Source organism: Trachurus trachurus (assembly GCF_905171665.1).
Source record: "Trachurus trachurus genome assembly, chromosome: 21".
Classification (NCBI taxonomy): Eukaryota; Metazoa; Chordata; class Actinopteri; order Carangiformes; family Carangidae; genus Trachurus; species Trachurus trachurus.
The window spans coordinates 541,168-563,408 of NC_139899.1; the positions used below are offsets into that span (position 1 = coordinate 541,168).

The following is a 22,241-nucleotide window of genomic DNA, read 5'->3' on the forward strand; positions in this document are numbered from 1 at the left end:
GTTACATAAGAAGGGAGGGTCATAACTGAAGAAACCTTCAAATTTGGACAGGTTGATCGTGTAATGAGACTGGCCTTCAAAAACATCCTTCAAAGAATGTGGTCCTGAGTTTGGACACAGCTTGTGAGTTACAGTGGTCATCTTATTGTAAATATGCCTGTACACGACTTTATCTACAGTATATCTAACTACAAGGTCACCGTATAAAGCTATAGCCAAAAAACACAAGATCACCATTTTAACAGTTTTCTCAAGGCCACATTCATCCGGTGTCTCTCAAGTTTGCTGCATTTTGTTTATTAACATTTTATGTGAAATGATGGATAATACAAGGAGAGTTACAAACATTTAAACTCAACTATTAGTCCAGAGATGTCAGACAGACTGCCCCACCACACAGAGGAATTGAGAAATCCTACTATTCAGAGTTTGATCACTTATTACATATGATCAATCAATTCACCTTAAGTTTGTTATCAATTCAGTTTGTGTGGCACATACATTATACAGTACTGACTGCCTCTCCTAAAAGTGGCCATTTCATTTATTTACCAGATGCCTTCGGGGAAGCTGCTGAGAATTAATGTTCTGGCAATGTTCCATTTCAGCTGCATACCAACAAAATGACTTTGTAATAGGATTTTATGCCCAAGGTGGCAATAAAGTCTAATGAGGAACAGTTCGCAAAAGCAAAACTGAAGCTTCGCCAACAAAAACGTTATAATACAAAGCTATAATACGTCATTGTCTGGTGTAATGTGAGAATAGGAATTGTTCTTTTGTATCCCTCTGTATCACCGTCGCTTTAAGTAAAGACGGTTAAAGCTGTGTGTCTTTGTCGGACTTACCTGAGACGACGCATGTTTCCTCACAAGCTTCGAAGGTCTCAAAGTTGTTGGGGTTCCCCCCGCAGCCTCCGTACTCAAACAGCTCGCAGCTTCCCGTCTCGACGTTAAAGAAGAATCTATCCTTAATGGCCTTGCAAGGCCCTGAGTCGTCCTTGAAGGCACACAGCTCGTTGAAGATGAAGGGCTCGGGAGGTGCTCCATCTGCTGAGGTGGGGTAGAAAGACAACTTTTAGTACTGTGGATCCTGTGGCGCTCTACGCTGAGGAATTTTTCCCTGCTGGTCGGGAGAGAAATTAGGTCATAGCATCAAATTCTAACCTCGGGCTTTCAGATAAGGTAAAGTTGCATGCTGGTATAATTTCAAAAAGGCATCATATAAATGGTTTGACAGCTTACTGTCTTTATACTGGGTTTCAGCGGGAGGCCGCGTGGAGGATTGTTAACAGCAGAGAATGATGCGTGGGCTGTCTGTTGAATAATTAAAAAATATGCAGACGCCATAAAAGTCAAAAATGCCACTCAAACACTATGTTTTATACTTTATATAATACGCCCTCTGGTACGGGCACAGGTCCACAGGTGTTTTTTGTTGCACCTGCACTGAGAGCATCTAAATCTCCCAAGTACATAAAAGCAGACACAGGCAGGTGGTAGCTGGCAGGAGGAACATTGAGCGAAAGCAGTGGAAATTCCACCGCAGCACAGCAGCGGTTTGCAGTTGCACTGCAGCAGATCAGGCAAACTGAGAAACACACTCGTCTGAGTGTGTTTTAAAGGAGACATATTATGCCCCCTTTCCACAAATTAAAATAGTCCCCAGGTGTCTTAAAGACATGTCTGTGACATGCTGTGGTCAAAATACCTCAAGGATCAAACATCACAGCTCTTTTCATCCTCTCAAAACAGCCCTGTTCAGAACGGCTGGTTTCAGTGTCTGTCCCTTTAAATGCAAATGAACCACTGCTTGCCCCGCCCCTTCTACCTGTCCCAGGTAGGGGTGGTATTATGCAAATTAAAATCCTTACATCACTGGAAGACAATTGAGGGAACAGCTCGTAAAACCACCTGGATTTCAACCTAGGGAGTCTGCACATTACAGATTATTTTGTCAATTCTCACATTTTGGGGGCCAGAAGACAAGACAAACACCCAAATATATGTTAAAGAGCCTTCAAAAAGTGATATTTCCATAATATGTCCCTTTAAAGCAGAAGTAAGTGATCCGGTGGTTTTGGCTAACTTCCTGTCAGCAGATGGAGTTAGCAGTCCCCGCCCTCGTCCCTACGTCACCACATTCACGCGCATCCCTTGGCTGCACACACAGAGAGGACCGCCCCTTTATGCCGTTCTCTCTCCTCATTGGATAAAGGTTATAGGATACAAGGAAAGTTTTCTCCTCGGCTTACAGCAGAGCAGAGTGACTGACAGACCCGTGTTTCAGACCAAACACTCTATAAAATTGATTGCCGTCGGAAGATATAACTATTTAAGACTTATATTAACACAAACATTCCGCCTACTTCTGCTTCAAACAATCTGCCCTATTGTGAGAGAGCATGTTTGATAGCTAAGAGTACAGTGAATATTGTGTCGGACAGAGACCGAGGTCACACTATTCGTAACTGTCGAGATCAGATACTGTTGTGAACAGTTAACTCTGCGCAGACATACTTCCTCATGTTCATTATCATTCATGAGGACTGGGTCTGTCAGAGCCAGGAAAGAGGTGACATGAAACCCTCTGTGCTCTGCTAACCGCTGTTGTCAATGTTAATTCACTATCTCAGTGTGCTGCTGGGAAATGGCTGTCTCTGGCCCTCATCCCTGCTGTTTTTAGGTCAGGTCTCTGTTATGTCTGGCTGTAGCCACGCAGTTACTTCAAAAACCCACTGAGAAGACGGGGGACGTCTGTCCAAAGCCATTTGCAGATGGTCAGAGCTTAAGTGACAGTGTTTAAATATGTCTTTCTGCCATGTACATGCTAATATTTAATAACCCCAGTGGTGCTGTGTCTTTTCAAACTCAAAGTATTTGTTACTTTTATAACCAGATCATGTCCAGTGTTGTGTGTGAATCATATTTTCATGGAAGGGTCAAGATCAGGATAGTCATAATGTTACTTGTGTGAATGGATACTGTATTGCAAACAAACACATCAGGCTATAACTCAAAGGAGGTTAAATCGAAAGCAACTGGACTTAGTTATTTGTCTAGGAAGACGTTTCACCTCTCATCCAAGAGGCTTCATCAGTTCATGTAGCAGCTGACCAGGCTGGGACTGGTCCAACTATCTGGTGTGGAGACCCAGGTATTTAACCTCTTGTGGGGGCGTTCACAAGACCGATGATGTCACTGGTTCCCTTTTGAACTCTGTCGTCAAGAGGTTAAATACCTGGGTCTCCACACCAGATAGTTGGACCAGTCCCAGCCTGGTCAGATGCTACATGAACTGATGAAGCCTCTTGGATGAGAGGTGAAACGTCTTCCTAGACAAATAACTAAGTCCAGTTGCTTTTGATTTAACCTCCTTTGAGATACTATGACCTGGACAAATGAGAATATGCACAGGCTTATCAGGCAATAACTGTTAACAGATTATAATATCAACCATCATCCATCAACCCTAACCACCTCATGAAATTCACATGTGTAAAATTCTGCAGCACATGAGAAACATGTGATTTTGGCCCAATTTTATGTGAATTCCCATGTGAACCCATTTCCCACATGTGGAAAACATGTTACCACATGTGCTCAACATGTGCAACCATGTAGAGCACATGTGTAAAACATGTTACCACGTGGAAAATGGGTTTGCATGTGATTCACATAAAATTGGGCCAAAATCACGTGTTTCCCATGTGCAAATGTTTTCACATGTGAATGTCCATGTGTTTTTTTCTGTAAGGGATAATACTACATATCACAGCTGCAGATTTGACACAGCTACATACATGACTGCTGTGTAACTTGACTGTTATCAGCCACCACTTCCACCAAAACCTATGTACAGTTTCTGGAGCTAATGCCATCTGGCTGATATATCTCTCTGTCTTTTTTTTTTCTTTTTATCCCAGACAGCATTGAAAACAAACATTAAATTCCCTTTCCAGTTAGGTACAAAGTTCCATCAAAACACAGCCTGTAATGGGAACCACACTGCCCTGTCCTATCAGCATAGCAGTCAGCAAACAGTCCCTCTGCCAGACAAGGTAATGAGGGCAGCAGCTCAGCACTACACCCCGCCCTCCTCCTTCAACCCATCCAATTCTAATTTATAACCAGCGATTGGGGGACACAAATCAAATACTCCCAATCTTTCCTTCCCTCCATTCGACCTGAACCATTGCTACAGCGTGTGGGAGTTGGTGTGAGGGCAGTGGAGGCTTCCCTGCAGAGCCTTGTGGTGTTTTTTTTAATTTTTTTATTTCTATTTACATTCTTCTTGTTGTGGCTGATAAGCAGAATCAGTCTGGGTCATCTAGCAGGGGAGAAATTAAGACATCAACACTGGTGATGTGTGTTTCTGTCAGGTACCCGGTCCCCTTTGGCCATTTAAAACACCTCACAGCAGCAGACAGTATTTCACCCCCTTTGTCAATAAACCATCATTAACATGTGGAGTTTTAACCATTTGTAATCTGAGTATGTGATGCTTGTGGAAAGCCTTTTCTTTTCTTTTTTTACTCTGGCCTGTGCACATTTTCATGATATTCATACATCTTTATTATTATTATTACAAATAAAAGTCTATTGAAGAAAATATGACAAGAATTGTATTTGCAGAAATAAGGTGAAATAGTTTTCAACAAGTGCTACCCCAGTCTGTTGAAAAACAAAAGCAGCAGGACCACAACTCTCCCTATCCATTTATTTAATATTTGAGAACAGTATTACTTGATGCTGTTAGGTCTGGCTAACTGAGAATCCAATACCATATTTTCTTTCAATATCAATTTCATTCAAGTGGCAAACTCTGAGGCTAAAATTGAAAATGCCAACTCATTTACAACACATTTCATCACTGAGGCTTTGCCAAGTCTTTGTATGCAGTTGATTCATTTAACCAAGATTACAGTACATGCCAGTATGGATTTTTGTTTAATGCAATTATTGTAAATAAACAGCCAATCACAAGCATTTTTAATCCTTGGTCCAAGCATGCTGCACGATTTGGCATGTGCAATAGGTTGACTGGCAACCGTTAATGGTCTGTAGTATGAATGTGGGTGTGTGTGCATTGTTCATCTCTGTAGGCCTAGACTTGACTGGCAACCTGTCGCGGGTGTACCCCACCCTGGCCCTATGTCAGCTGGTATGGCTCCAGCCCTTCCCCCTGTGACCCTGCAGCATGGCGATGGATGGATTATTTATGAAAAAAAAGAATAAACTCATCCTTCCTATTTTCTTTTTTTTTTTTTTTTGGACAAAACGCAGACTGTCTGGGCTCTGATACTTAGTTCCACTATTCCCCTCACTGCTACATGTCTGCTCATTATTGAGCCTTACTGAAAAAAAAAAAAAACTGAAATAATGACGAGTTGAGAATGTTTGCTCTGTCTTTGTCACTGGATGCTTCAAGCTACCATGGCTGCAACAGAACTATTCCTTCTGGGGAAGAAGAAGAAAACACAGAGACGTGGTGCAGACTGGTCTTTGTGAGAGACAGTCTCCTCCAAATAACAATGTTCAATAAGACGGAACTTGGCCGCCCAAGGAGAGGGGAGGAAAACTGGATTTTCCTATTGATTTCTGCTGTTCTTGTCTGAGACAGACCAAAGTACAATAAGCAGTGTGTTCTTCAATCACTCATGTCCAATATCCACACAGAGCTATTGTGGGGCAGGCCAAAAGAAACAGAGCAGAAGACAATGTTGAGAAGCAAATTAAAACATTTTCTCTGCAAGGAAACCAGCAAAACTCCTTGGAGAAGAGAGACATGAAGAGAAAGAAAAGCACATGTTTCCACACAGCCACATGTATTTAAATAAAGTTGCCCCACAGTACATCAACAACTCTGGACAGTCACAAGCTCACATGTATTTGGGTAATTGATAGCCTAGCACATGCTGATCAGGTGTTGCACCTTGTGTGTCCCACAGTGGGACACTTTGGATTTGTAAAAGTCAACACTTCCTCCAGGATTTTCATATTAAAAGTCCTACACCCATGCCTTTGTAGGGAGGTTTCCAATGCCAAAAAACACCTTAGTGTTGAATGTTGTAATGGAAGCATCAACATCAATTGGGATTTTATGACTGGAGTTAATTTGAGAAGAAATATCAGATACGTTTCTGTTAAAATTATGGAATTAGTGCTGATGTAATAAATTTACCATGTAAGCTTTTGAAGTAGAATATTAAAGTACTTGTTTATGTGATTGATGTTCATTTCTTCCTGCTGGCTATGAAAAAATGGCCATTATTTGATCAAAATTTACCACAGTTGCTTCAGTGATTACACATTAAAACAACAGGAATGAACAACATAAGCCATTATTTAGCTTTACTGCTTTGGTTTGTTTCTAAGACTCTTGCAGGCAAACGTTCTACATGAGGGCTTTAGGAAGCACTTATGTGATGAGCAGTACAAGTATATATTTTTGTTCAAACAAATAATTAATTCATTATACACCATGAGTTTGCAGTTTGCACTGGAAATGAATTATTGAAGAGAGGGGGATTTGCACCCCATTTGCATCAGGCTTAATGCAAACAACCTTTATGACAAATCCACAAATCCAACTCAAAGCTCCAGATCAGTCACAAGGAATCCTCCACAGTGTTTAACAGATACCAAGTAAATATACTCTGACTCACACAATGCATTAACAAAACCCCTGGAAGCCAACCAACGAATGAGCCAGTTCCTTGAAATATCATGCTGAATATATAAGGAAACAGATTTTAGACACGTCAGATTTCCACTGGCATCTGTTCAACAACAGGCTCAGCTTGACCAAGATTTTTACACACAATCTCTCTCTCTCACACACACACACACACACACACACACTTGGATAAAGATCTGAGTTGCTCAACATGTGCACTACGCCAAGCACCTCTGTAATTCCCAATATGGGCAGGTTGAGCTGCTTGGAGGCCCAGTCCCAGCTTGTGTAGTGTACCAGAGGATTATCCTGTACCTTCATTTCTGGGTCCTCTAGCAAAGAGGGCTTAAACACCAATTGTGCAGCTGCCACAGAGCAGCCCTTTATTGATAAGTAAGTAGAAGACAAAAAGATGGCGGGGTTGTGACCCATTTGGAGTCAGACACACAGCAGGGCTCCCAGTGGTTTTGTTATCTAATGTATCTATAAAGATATCTGCTGCCAAATTGAGTACTTGGTATCATTTAAGTGCAAAACAACACTTAAGGATCTAAGTATAATTCAATGATGCTTCCCTGCAGAGCTAAACAACTTATTGTGTCTGATTATGTACTAATGCAAAGCAGAATAATTACAGCAATTAAAATAATGGTGGGACGGAAGTCATGGTGTTTGAATGGCTTGGAGGGGGCTTTTATTTTCTTTCATGAAAGATAAAAGTTGAAATAAAACATACTTCCTTAATCAAAAGACAAATGAGGAAGTCCAGTACAGAATTACATCAATATATCAATATATGACTGCAGGTATTTGAACTGGTGATGAAGGAGAAACATCAGGAGAGGAGGCAACAACGAGCAGCAGCCCCCTCCTCTGTACCAGCCTCCACATCAGGCCTAACAGCTGGAGAGACTGCCTCTCCAGAGAGGACGCAGCCCTAACGAAAACTGATACGATCCATCTTCAGCCCTGATGAACAGACGCCCGCTCCGCATTAAAGATGTCATGAAAACCGATACTTTGGTACAAGGTCGGTGCCAAAATTCTGAAAATTCAGCAAGCATCGGTGCAGCAACAGGTCTGTCACAACCAAGACTGATGTATGGACATGTTTTGTATGTGACAGTCTTCTCTACATACACTGCCCTCTCTGCTCTCCTGTCATCAGCTGTGTAGCATCACCCATCATGTCTCTCCTCCATCCTGTCCGCCCAATCACAGCAAACTGTGACACCCGTTCTCTCTCTCCTGCTGTCAGCTCGTTTCAGACAGAGTGCTGCAAACCTCCTCCAGCACCTTCACCGTCAGCTTCACACCACTGCCCTGCTCGTGCCCTTATAAGCCTTTTTCAGGCCTCTCGTCCTGACCACCACCAGTGTATAAACCTGGGGAGGGGGAATTTACACATTCTAGTTCTGTACACATAATAAAGCTTTGTTCATACCGAGTCCTTCCCCGCATAAATAATGTACTAGATGACAAAATCAGTTTTTCAGTGTATTTCAAATGAAAGGAGGAAACGCCTCAAACTTATCTGAGCAGCTCAAACACGAAAAACTGGATCTATACACCGAATTAAGGATGTTATGCCACTGTGGCGGTTTTCAGAAAAACCCAAAATACAGATCAAGACTCTGAAAGGTTGAGCAAAGAAATTACTTTTTAACTTACGGAGAACATAAAGAACATGCAGGAGCACACAGGCAACACGGAGCAGGGACCCAGATAAACTAGCAAAGGACCACTAGAAATACAGTACATCTGAGTGCTGAAAGCAGCTGCTTATGAGAAAACACTGAGGTAATATACAAGCAGTAGAAACAAGACACGGGTAAGGCAATCAACACATGAGGTAATCACAGGAGGAAGACAAGACATGGAACTTCAAAATAAAACAGGAACAAGAGACAAACTAATACTAGGGTGTTACTTTGTTCCATAGGGCCAGGTATAGGTTTGGATAGCTTTTTCCCCCCTCTTTATCAATGAAATCATAATTTAAAGACTGCATTTTATATTTACTTGGGTTATCTTTGTGAAATATTAAAATTTGTTTGATGATCTTAAACATTTAACTGTGACAAATATACATACATCTGAAAGGGGGGAAATACTTTTTCACAGCACTGGAAATGTTGTGGCAAAGTTCAATTCCACCACATTGGCCTAACATTCACAAAGCTAGGTTATCAGTGAATTAATATTTTCACACTATCAGTCTGTCACTTTGTTATTATAGAACAGGGCTGCTATAAGAAGGTGTGTTCATGTGTGTGTGGACACACTGGGTGAAGCAGCCTCTTTTTCTCAGTGTTGTGTTAGTCAGCGGTATTATGTCAGGGCTGTTCAGCTATGACGTCACTGATATCGTAAAAAAAAAAAAATCTGATGTGAACAGTACTTTAAGATAAACTAAGGTGAACTCATTCAATAGTCAAGTTAGTCACTCCAGCTGGAACATTCATTTCTTTAGTGAGTCACTCGGCTAAATGGTTAATGAAGCAAAGAGTACAAATTCCATTAAATAAGATCAATGGAAGATTGCAACACTTGGCCAAAAGGAATATGCGTGTGCTTTGTTGAAGAAAGCAACAGGGTGCATCCACAGTGCCAGTGTAGATAGGCCCACAATGCACTGCAAGAAAGGCTGTCAGTGCTTATCAAAGCCAAGCCCTGACGCCAGTGGACAAAAGGCTGAGGGTGAATCACAGCCTGTCTCTAAGTTTTACAGCTAAACTCAAAGCAAATGAGGCCACGCTCCATATACTGTACGTGTCTGTGCATCTGACATGACAAGTATTTTATTTGTCTTTTTATAGGTTTCAAGGTAAACTTTATACATTTTCAAGAGTCTTAACAAGCTCCAGGTACATAAGGGTACTGGCCTTAAGAAGACAACTTCTCTTTTTCAAGAAAAAGCAGTGCTGCACTTCATCTGAACACTAGACAGATATAACAGATAGGGTGTACATTTTAAATTTCAATAGAACAAGTTCAAATCTATTGTAGCCTACTTGTCCAAAATGAGCCTATAACCAAAGAGTGCAGCATTATGCGTTATTTATAGCCTTAATGTTACTATGGGTGAATAGTTTCAATATGTTCAGCTATACTGCTGCATCAAAACTACAGCTTATCAGCAGCAAAAGTGTGCAGCAAGTTTCTGATATGTTGATGTCATATGTTTGGCAACTTTTTAACACAGAGACAATATTTCCCAGCAAACATTAACTGGACATTTTATCTGTCCACCAACCGAGTCCTGAAGAGAAATGATCATGGCCACATCACTTGGTATTCTCGGATGAGCTATGCAAGGACAATGTTTGTCCCTGCCTCTCAAACAATACAGGAGCCCAGCCCACTGGTGGCCCACTGGCTAAAACCAGCCCTGCAGATTACTTTGACACTATTCTATTATGTGTTAAAGGAGACATATTATGCTCCTTTTCCACAAATTAAAATAGTTCCCAGGTGTCTTAAAGACATGTCTGTGACATGCTTTGGTCAAAATCCCCCAAGGATCAAACATCACAGCTCTTTTCATCCTCTCAAAACAGCCCTGTTCAGAACGGCTGGTTTCAGAGCCTGTCCCTTTAAATGCAAATGAGCCACTGCTCACCCCGCCCCTTCTACTAGTACCAGTACTAACAGGTGGAATGATGCAAATTCTAAAACTAATGCCATCATTGAATGACAGCTAAGGGAACAGCTTGTAAAGCCACATGGATTTCAACCTCGGCAGCATGAAAATTCCAGATATTTTTTTTTGTCAATTCCCACATTTTGAGGGCCAGAAGCCAAGCCAAACACCCAAATATTAAGATTCTTCAAAAAGTGATATTTCCCCAATATGTCCCCTTTAAAATAGCCTAAATCATTATTTGAACAGCAACACTTAAGGAATTACATCCTCTTTAGATTATTTTCCTTTTGATGTGACATGCACTGGCAAGTCTTACAGTAAGTACCCATGGGGGAAATATGTTCATGTGAGGTCATTTATCTCTACATGTCAGATAGACTAGTGAACTGTCCCCACATGACATTTATTTCAAGCTATTATTAGCTAAAACATTTCAACAAGATTAACTATATTTTATGGGATTAAAATGTCAAATTGTAGGATTGTCATCAAATGATCATTCAGAGAAAGTCAACATCTCAACCAAGTCAACAAAGAAAGCTGTAACTGATGTGTGTCTCTAAATAGGTTGAAATAAAAGGAGTCCAGGTCTCATTTTACAAGGCTTAAATTGAGTGTGACAAGAACTACTTAATGTGCATGATCTAAGGCTCTTGACAGGAAAGCAAGTAGTAGGGCAGATCAATAATAGCAAATCTGAGAAAGAGTGTGTGTGGGGGCAACTGGGAAGAAACAGTAAGAGTAACAGTGATCCCCACAGATCACCTCAGATGCAGCTCATTAAAGCAATAGACTCTGGCCTCAGTGCAGCTCCGGTGAAATGACCTCATCCCTGCGGCAATCCTTCAGACAGTGTGAGCGTACTTCCTATGGCACTGCATGCTGGGAGATCAAAGAGGGCTTGGAGCACGTTCCAAAGCACTTTCTCCATCAGATCAAAAGGAGTCCCACTAAAACACGGACACGTTTGCGCCTCCAGTAGGAATCTGTTGCCGTTTCTGCAAACAATAAACGCTCTCAGAGCCCTCATTGTGTGGTTGTGAAACATCCTGGGGGCTATACCCTACAGCCTGAGAGAGTAGAGAACCTACTCATGTTTGATCAGCAACAAGCCTGGTCCTGTACAGATCGGTACATTATACATGACTCGTGGAGAAACAGGCACAATCTTATTAAAAGGATCATAATATATCTCGTACCACATAGCCAACAAAAACCCCATATGCATTGCTTTCTTGGTGTGCTTCCTCCTTTGCTCTAACAAGAAACACTGCAGGGAAACCTTCTTAATTATCTAAAAGGCTTGTGAGAGCCATGCATTTTTAATCAGAGCCTGTGTGTTGGTATGGCAGGTGGCGAGGGAGGAGGGATGCAACGAGCAAGTTAATTGTCATTCCACAACTCGAAAGCTTTTGTCGACCCATTTGTCCGTGCCAGGACAGATTAAACATTCATCTCTGCTTGCCTTTTCCACCCACAACCACTGAGGTGAACCTATTATTTGTGATGCTCTTTCAGACAGATAAAGATACAACTGTCTGTCTTTCTGCTTTTTTTTTTTTTTTCCATGGCTTCAATTCCTTCCGCCCGTCCGTCCAGCAAGTGCAACTATTCTCAGACATCAGCTCAGCGGTGGAAGCTTCCACTCCTCCCGCCCTCCCCATTATCTCTTCATGCTGATATCTAAGTTGAGCTCCAACCTGTTTCCCCTATAGGTCTTGATAACGAAACAATAGTGGGAACCAGAAATCCGTCTCGCACCGGTGATTTCCGCCAAATCCGCGCTCTGACATTTGCAAAAGTACGAGCACCGCCGAACCGAGCAATCCCGCTCAATGCCAATTAGAGTCTGTCTCGACCGGTTCTGAGCCAATCAATTGGACAAAGTGTGTTTCCCCGTGCTGCACTCTGATGGGCATGTGAATGTGAGCACACAGGTCGGTGACAGGAGATCCTCAAACCACTCAGGACTTTGCGACCCATCAAGCGTGCAGATGTGGGATAAAAGAAAACAGTCGTCTGGCCTTTTTTTTTTGGTTTTGTTTTGTTTTAAATTGTCAGGAAGTGGCACGTTTCTCAGTCCAGGAGGAGCATAATTATGGCAAATGGCCATGTGGACATATGATGTGTAGACACCGAGTGAACTTGCCATAAGCTGCACGGGCCTGTAGGGGAGACGGTGCAACGGCAGCCATCTGCCAAATGGAGGAAGTACAAAACAAGTGAATTATTCATCACACCTCTCACAATAACAACCAAATGAATCACAACTATGGAGGTGTTCAAACCAGTTACAGAAAATGTTCAAACATGAAAAAAGACGAAATCAAAGGCTTCCACTACAAAGAGCACTAGCATGTTACAGTGTGATTAGATGGTGTGTTTGAAGTGAAACACGGGCTCCAGCCAACTTTAATTAAGACAATCCTTATATTAACATGAAATCCTACTACATCATCACGTCTACAAGTCTAATCTCTGCAGACAATGGACAGTAACAAATGGTGAATACTGTATAAGGCTTGAGGCTTGAATTTTACTGATTAGAAATAATATAATGTAGTTTCAATGCTAGAAATTGTCTCCTGTGTCTTTTTGTTCTAAATAGCAGGGGATTTTTGGGATTCGGAATAATTAATGACATATTTAGCAATATAGGCCAGTTAAGTTCTCTTATCACACATAAGCCAGACCTATTTTTAATGACTAAAAGTAGTGCAAAAGTAGTAGAGGAGGAAAAAGAACAGAGAAATACATCCACAGTTGGATCCAGTCCCTGGCCAGCTGGGCTACATTGAACAGGGATAGAATATTTAACAACTACTTTAAACACAAGCAATATATTCTGTGACAGTTTCGGTAATGTTTAAGTCACTCCATTATTTCCTGCGCTAAATTGTGGCAGTAAAAAAGACAAGAATATGACCTGGCATCTGGCCTATCCCATCATTTGTCTACCACATTTTCTCAAAACTGGAGGATCTGCCAAGCCTGCACTTGTTCCACCCCCATGTATCATTTTACTGTTGTGGCATGAGGAGCTTCCAGATTGGTCATGCCCACATTGACTCCCTCCAAAAGATGAGGGTTCAGATGCAGCCGTGGGGACATGCTGGGCTTTTTGGCCAAGACTTGTGTGTTTGTAAACCAGGCAGGGAAGAGCACAACGGAAAATAATTTGTCATAGCAAGAAGTCACATCTCACACCTGCCTTGTCTTTGAAGATCCTGTGAGGCAAATTAACAAATGTGTTTACAAAAATATAATACAGTATATTCCAAAAAACCTTCCTTAAAACATGTCAATATGGAATGGTTTTCCTGCTCATTCTCCAGTTACTGCTAGTCAGAAGTGTGTCTTCTGCCGAGCCAGCAGTGTTTTTAAAACAGAGGAAAGACGACTGGCTACTTTTTCACGTTTCTTGTTTAAAACCTTACTTTATGTATTTTGCAATATTTCTATTTATTCAAATTTGGCATGGTTTTTAATAACCTTTTTTCTGAGTTGCGAAAAAACAAACACAAAACTTGCTTGTTTTTCTCCATTACAGAAACTTTAATGTAAACTAAATGATATCTGACATTTTGTCATTGTCCCCTGAGGAAACATGTAATGACTGTCATTTAATTGTAGATGAGCTCCAATTAGAATAAGCCAATTTGGGGGCATACAACATTTACCAGTTACCAAGACGATAAATAAGTATATGTAACTACTGTATATACTATATAGACATGCATCTGCGCTAATACACAGATCCATTCCCAATCCATTTGCAAACATTTGCATTCTTGCCATTGAAGACATAATGCACCACCCCCGAGGCCACATTATCTGGCCATTATAATGCAGCTTGACTACGTAAGTGTACTGAAACTCAGCACATAATGTTTTGCCAGAAGGCGAAATACTGTTCATAAAGCACCTGGATGATGGGTGGCTGAGCTGTGCCCCTGACCCTTCTGATGACAATGTTATGCAATATGTTGATACAATACTGCATTCATTTCTGTTTAACATCTTTAGTATCCATAATCTGCCAGTCACAACAGCAAATGTAATAGACACACAGTGTTACTCCACAGATCAGTTGTTTGGGTGAGACGGAGCGAGGTACAAGCGTGTAGGAATACAATAGTTTAACAGTTGGGAAATGTTGTTTTAAAGGCAGATTCTGTGTGCATGGATTTTTGCGGATGTCTCAGTTCAGAGCAACACATCACTTGGCTTTTGTGCTGGTGCTCCCAGCTGCTTGCCCTAACTGGGAATGTGCCAACTCAAATCTACTGCAGCTAATCCACCTACAACTGATAACACTGTCAAATCCCTTTAAGATCTAGACATCTGATGAGCAAAAGCCGATTAATCTGATTAAGATATGGAAAGAAAATGTAAAATACGTATCTCAAAAAAATGTGTCTCAACACTAGAATTTTTTGTAAATAACTTTGTTTACACAGAAACTACAGGTAATGTGCTGTTTGCCAAGCAGGAAATTAAATTTGCTCAGAATATTAGAAAAGGGCAACATTATAGCAGGTCAATAAGTCCTTCAGAAACACAATAGCACCACAGGTTTCTGAACAACAGTCCCTGAGAGCATTGAGCACATTATAATAACCTGCACAACACAGTCCCAGTCCCAAACTCAAATTATTCATCTTCACTATTCTACCAACAATGAAGCAGCAGGCTTTGAATCAACATCCACCTCCACCGCCCAAGAAGGAACAAAAAACAAAACTGGTGTTAAACATTCAAATATTTTATGTAACTATCAAGTCCTGGAAAAAAAAAAAAAAGTAATATGATTCAAGACTTGTCCAAACGGATCCTAATCGCATTTTAACTACTTTTGATATCATGTGAATCTTATTGTAATTAATTAGTTTTAAACTCATCTTATGAATTGTTCTAAAAAAAAACATTATATTTTTACCCTCATCACAGACCTGTATTTTTTTTATTACCAACTATGAACTCACTGTGGTTGGAGACCTGTAGCAGACTACTATGGCTATGGCTCTTGTGCATCTGTGTGTATTTATTCTGCTTACCACCTGCTGGAGAAGCACCTCCGTATAGCTTTCTCTCAACCCTTCAATATCCTCCACATGAAATTTGTCCAAGCACTGACGTATGTGGTCCCATCAGCCCCCACCGTCCCCTCAGTGAAGAGATCTATCCAAAAGCCGCAATGTAATTTGAACACTGGAAGCCGTCATTTGTCAAACCCTGAATGGACCTTAAAGACTGTAAAGAGTGCAGCCATGAATGTTTGTGACTCAGACTCCTCTGGTTTGATGGGGATCTGATTACACAGCTGAATCAATGGGACAGACAGAAAGCGAGAGCAAGAGGCTCATTCCCCGTCTGTGCAAATGTCATTCTCAACCGATTGTACTGTAGATGCACTCCAGATTAGATGAGAGGATCGATGCGGCGGCCCTATTCTGCAGAGCGGGTTATCATTTAGACAGTACAAATGAGAAAAAAAGGGGAATGCTTCTTTTATTGGCAATAGGTGAGTGTCACAGAGACTGAAAGTTTAGTCTGAAAGCACGTTTTCTTTCTCTGTGAAGGATGAACCCTGCTGCTGCTGCTGCTGCTGCTGGGATCGTATCCGATTCCACATGGAAGTTCATCTGAGTTCACACTTTTTTTTGTTCCATCTCCAAAATCAGCACCATCTACGTCTGTCCTGTCTGACATGGTCACCGTGATCCTGTCATTATTGCAGACTTATCAATTGTTGATTTACTCTTTAAACAATGAGTGTGTGTTCAGACATAAACGGATTTTAGAGACGGCACAATGGCAAACAAAGTCAAAGGAAAGACACGATTGGATTAGAAACTGGGATCACCAAAGTCATTGGGATTCATCCGCTGGTAATTGTACCGGCCTGTGTAAATCTGTCCTGTTGATGTCCAGATATTTCACAAGATCTGTGAGACTTTTCAGAGCGTCATGCTTTTGGTGCTGTGGGTCAGGTCAGGACATTTTTGGGAAAACCACACCTCATTTTCAAATATGATGACATCATAATGAGTTATAATGACCAACAGTCTGACATGTCTTAGCTTCCTCTCTTGTTTTGCAATATAAATTCATTCATAGAGTTTGAGAATGAGGTATCACTCGATTGAACTGCTGCTTTACTCTTTCTCTTTAATGGTGCATTATTCAGGTGGAGGTGAGGCGCTACAATTATCATAGAACAGAGCATTACAATGTACAATTTTAACTCAAAGCATGAAAAGACTCAATAACCTCAATTACACAGTAGGGGATCTAAGAAAGTGAGTATTCAAATATATTCTATTATTTTTCATATTAACTATTCAGCTTCCTTGGAAACCTCACCCTACTGTTATTATTTCTAAATCTGGGTCACAAAGAGGTTAAACCACATGTCATGAGAAGGTTTCATAGTTTTATTGCACAAGGATGCGAGTCATCGGCCAGTTGCCCCATTTCCAACTGACAAAGAAACAGCCTGCTGCCATGATCATTCTTTTCATGTTTTTGTTTTTGTTTTTTCACAAGGTTGTCAGGCTAATCTGTTCAAAGGTCTCGTGCTCTGATGAAAGCAAGATAGCTGAAAACATGGTGTACCCTGTACCGAACAAGAGCTGTGCCATGTGCGCTGGACCTTCACTGAACCCAACACTGCTCTGCACCAAGTTAGTAGTTTTGGGACTGAAAGTTAAGAAAGACAGATCTGAAGACATCATCCATCGACATGCAGCCATAACGCAGCAGAAGTAAGAAGTAAGTCTCTTCAGCTAAAAAGATGAGATTACTGTAATTGAGCCTAATTGTGTCATTTTGTTCACTCAAGCTTTTTGCAAAAGCTCAATTTCAATGATTGTTGACATCTAGCAGTCAAAAACAAGACATGCAGCATCCACTCCCACCTTGTCTAGGCTGGCTCAGAGTGAAGAATCATCTCTTGTTCACTGAGTCCTACTTTAGCAAGTCCAGACTGAATCCACCTCTCTCTCTTTTCTTCCCTAAACCTTTTGTACACTCTGGTCTCATCGGTAGCTGTGGTTGAGTGAAAAGCTTTCAATTAGTCTGCACAACGTCTTGCGAGGGGAGACAGGTTTGAGGTTTTTTTTTTCTACTATATAATTTCAGGAAAAAATGCTATTATATCAAAGTTCTAGGTATTCAGCATTTTTCCCCCCAAACAACCTACATTCAATAACTCATCATGATTTTCACACTATTTCAGAAAGAGAGAAAGAGAGAGAGAGAGAGAGAGAGAGAGAGAGAGAGAGAGAGAGAGAGAGAGAGAGAGAGAGAGAAAGGCTGGACTCATCCTAGAGTTGGTCAGGCACAACACTAAGCATGAAGGGTCATTGGTCATGAATGTGACCAGTAACCCAGAGGTCATTGGGAAATCCCATTAAACTGCATCTAACAGGCCCTGTTCATCGCCTGGGCAATACCTACAACACGTCTGCCCGTCCTGGGTGAGGGATCCCTCCTCTGTTGCTCACCCTGAGGTTTCTCCAATTTTTCCCTGTTTAAACGGGTTTTTCTGGAGTTTTTCCTCAGTCGATGTGAGGGTCTACGGGCAGAGGATGTTGTTATGATGGCGTGTAAAGCCTTTTGAGACAAACTGTTTGTAAAAACGGGCTTTACAAATAAAATTGCCTTGCCTTGCCTACCTGGGGTCAACCGTCATTCCAACATCCCACCAGTCCGACAAAAGCCTCTAACTGTCTAAATGGCAACACTTAATTTTCTATCAAATGCCCCATCATTCGGACAATTCTTGCCTCCTATGGTCAAAATGACTGTATTTTTTTCTTTTTTAAATCATCCTGCCTTTCTGACAATTCCTTTAATAGCGTTTTTTTCCCCAAAAGAGTTTGCACTGGTTGGGCTTAAGCAATGATGAAAGGAGTTGGTTAAGTTTAATAAAAAGACCAGGTAGAGGCTAGACAGGATAGATAGATAGAGAGAGTCCAGGAGGTCGTCACCTGAGTAACGCACATTTCCTTGTATTGAAAGTCGGAATGGTGGGACGATGGCATGTCGGAATAGCGGTATGTCGGAATGGTGGTATGTCGGATTGGTGGGATGTCAGAATGACAGCATGTAACCCACAATACCATATCCATGGTGAAGTTTAATGGTGGCACCATCAAGTAGAGAGGTCCTCAAAGACCTGAAACTGCAATGATGCTCCATGTTTCAGGATGACATTGACCTGAAGCCTGAAGAGACCTGAAGATGGCAGCTCACAGATGCTTCCCATGCAATCTGATGGAGCTAAGAACATGTGCCCAATTCCAGGTGTGCAGAACCTGTAGAGACTTGCCCAAGAAAACTTAAAGTGGTGCTTTTACAAAGTGCCTGTATAGTTTTTTGTATATGAGATACTTCAGTGTTTTGAATTTAAATAAACTCGAAAACATTTCTAAAAACATGTTTTCATGTTGTCTCATGATGTGATATTGATTCTAGATTGTTGCAAAAACAAGAGGAACTTTGTCAATTTTCAGATAAGTCAACAACACCCTAATGTGTGTAAAAAGTCAGGGGGTCTGAAAACAACTTTCTGTTGGGACTTCATGTTTCCATGTAGACATCTGTACATTGCTCATTTCCAGTGTGACTAATAATAACTGTTATCTCCAACAAGTTCAGTGTCCTATAAGACACAACACTTCCTGAAACTCCCCCCCTCTAAATAAACCCCCCTCACAATGATCGGCACTGCGACTCATGCAGGAAACAATAACAGAGCCTTATCCATCTGCAGATGGCCAGTTGAACTCTGCCACTGAAACTTTCCAGGCTCGGAAAAGATATACCACTATCTCTTAAAACAAAGCAAAGGGAGTGAGTCATGAGGGCATGAGCACCACAGAACTAATTGGTTTCCTTGTTGGTGTCATTCACCCTCTGTACAAAATATGAAATATTCATCCAATTATGTGTCAACATTTAAGAGATTATAGCTTCCTGTAAGCTACAGACAGACTAATAATGAATCCCCAGCTGCAGACTCTGCTGTCCACACACTGCCATACACACACACACACACACACACACACACACACTAGTAGTGTCAAAACTGGACCACGTCTGTGAGTCTCTATTTTTTCTTCTTATTTGGCCATGTTGTGATGATATCTCATGCCAAAACAAAAGGAAAAATACAGCGTGTAGTGTTTCCATCAGGAAACACTGGCAATAGAAAGAGAAAGAGAACTGCAGTAGTTTTATTTAAATATCCTAACATTAAAATGTCACCTTTGCCAATGGTGAGATACAACATGCAGGCCTATCACTAACAGTTGTCTCTAGTATCTATTATTATTAATAATAATTTAAGATGCACAATTAATTGAAATAACAATATGATGCAACATCCAGATCACATGAGCTGTAATTTTATTGTTTTTTGGTAAAGGTGAAGGTCACAAAACTCAATAAATGAAGCATGGTGGTGAAAGATACTGGTACAATCCCCAACAAAATATTTTTGTTTATAATTATCGGTGCAATTGCAATTACAATTTCTGCCAAAGTAATTGCATTACCATTACTGTTATCATTATGCATATTATTAATAAATAAATCATTCAAACAGTAGCAGAAGTCTGATTTGGATTAACCATCAAACAGTCAGTTGAGTTCGCTTCAGTTTACAATGATACAAAACAGTCTCTTTTAAAACCTACCATGTGTTACTTTCAACTTTAAAGTATAAACTTACTTCACCTCAGATCAGTAGAACCCCTGAATGTCAATAGAATAAATCAATGTTTAGTGTTGCGAAAGGCAGCTACTTAGACCGGGTGTTTGTTGCTCTGAAACCACAGGATTCCAGCTGTAACACAACAGTGCGGTACTTGTTTTTTGTCCACTTAGTGTAGCGACATACTGAGGTGATGCGAGTGAGCTCAGCTATCTCCTTCTGCTAGAGAGCAAATAAGATGGCAAAGAGATTTCTCGCTCGTCGGTTTCGGAAACAAGTCGGCCTTCACACTCCCCTGCTGTAACTGCAGAAAGAGAGGATCAAGAAAAAAAGAAGCCTAACCTAACTATCTTATCAAGTCAGTGGGGAAATGGCTGAGGAGACAGTATCTGCTCTCTAAATACGAGAGCCAAGTGAGTATCCTTTTTCCAATTCCTACAGGTGACAGTGCACAGCACATGGATGAACTTGTGGCCGGGGCTCAGCACATTTATCATCTCTCCAGCTGTGTTAAGCTCAAGTGGACAGCCACTTTCTCTCACACATATCTCCACCATTGCAACTAGTGAGCTTTTTTCCCCCCTCTGTGAGTTAAAGTTTTGATGCTCAGAGGCAATTTCCCTGGAGTAAAGTTCCCTGTTCAAGGATATGTGCTCTACACAACATGAATGAAATGTGCCTCAGCTAATTGTTTACTATATACAGTATTCTTCTGAGAACCACTTGGAGTGAACTGAACACAGTCTCTCTTCTGTATTCTTGCCTTTGTTCCATTCCTCCCACTCACGCCTGAGAAATCACACTCATCTTGCCCGTCGTGTTGTACACCAAGTATCTTTTATCTTATTTTCTGCAGCAGATGCATCAGCAGGAACTTTTGAACTCTAATATGAACAAAAATCGCAAACTGTCCCTAATCTATTGCATAATTCAAGTCATAATGAGTTCACGACTCCCACTCAGCTGTGAAGCATCTCTTTATCCTATTGTGTATAATACGCAGCAGTGGTTCAGATATTATATATTAACTAAGCATGGATATATAGTCACTCTAGATTTTTAAAGTGGTGTCAGAAAAAGACACTTGATAAATAGACAACCAGTGCACTAGCTGGATGCTTCACCTTCAGTGGGATTGAACCCTCTGACCCTTTGAGAAGTCGGTGCCTGACAGTGATGCTGTGTTTGGAGCAAGCTGGGAATGTCAGAACTAGGTCACATGCACCAATAGGATTCAATCAAGCCTGTTTTTCCATTTCCAAGCAATGTCACCTTTGGAAATTTATGCTGACACCCAAGGCAGCAATGATCAAGAAGCTGAACAATGCATTACGCCACAGATTATGAATTCCTTGCTGTCACTATGACTCGTCCAGCTAACTTCCTCTACTGATGACTACAGTATTGAGGAATCCACACATCTTACTTTCAACACCACAAAACAAAACAGATGTGCTGGGACTATAGGTTTGGGCTGATGTTACCAAAAAAAGACTTGTTTCCATTACGCAAAATTTATCAAATATTTGCTTTGATGACACTGTTGAGTATTGCTATGATGGTGTGAGATGTAATAAATAAACTAATATTGCATGTAATAATGCAATATTGCATTATTACATGCAATATTAGGGCCTTTTTCAAGGAAATGCATGCATGCTACATCTACAGAAATGAAGTGCAGAGCTGTTTTTCGAGCCTTTTGGTTCAAGTACAAGTCAAGTGTCACCTCTTTAGACTAAGTCCAAGTTCAGTTTCAAGTATCTATCGAGTAAGAGGGCTTTCCCATGTCAAATCTCAAATCTTCAAGTCCACTCTACACTCTACTCAGCACCTTGCAAGTAATGACTCATAGTGTCTGAGTGTTAATTCCTTAGCACATAGAGCAGTAAAGGGAACATTAAAGGCAAATATTTAAGTAGCTGTATCTAATGCAAAAAGGAGAGTTTCTCTGCGTTTCATTTGAATAATTGCCTGCAACAGTTAAGTGAGAGTTGAAATGAAACAGTAGAGCAGCGTGTTGCAGGGGGTCTGAAAACTGAACACAAAGGCAGTTCCTGCTGATAAATGAGTAAACAGATGTTAAGTAAACAAATTTGTGTCTTTCTTAATGCTCTTATGCAAGAAAAACATTCATATTTCAATATCAACTGTTGCACCAGAACATTAAAACAAATGCATGTCATTCATCACATG

The 22,241-nt window shown here is 40.9% G+C and overlaps 1 protein-coding gene across 2 annotated transcripts in view; it reads right to left on the reverse strand.

Moving 5' to 3' along the window:
- Window positions 1-22,241, reverse strand: part of tfpia (tissue factor pathway inhibitor a) — a 46,435-nt gene that overhangs the window by 19,010 nt on the left and 5,184 nt on the right. Inside the window, exon 2 of one of the 2 annotated variants that reach the window (XM_083997189.1) lies at window positions 849-1,052. In XM_083997189.1, the coding sequence (XP_083853315.1) occupies window positions 849-1,052 (204 nt within the window). The remainder of the gene's footprint in view (window positions 1-848; window positions 1,053-22,241) is intronic. The other variant, XM_083997190.1, reaches the window with a different exon arrangement.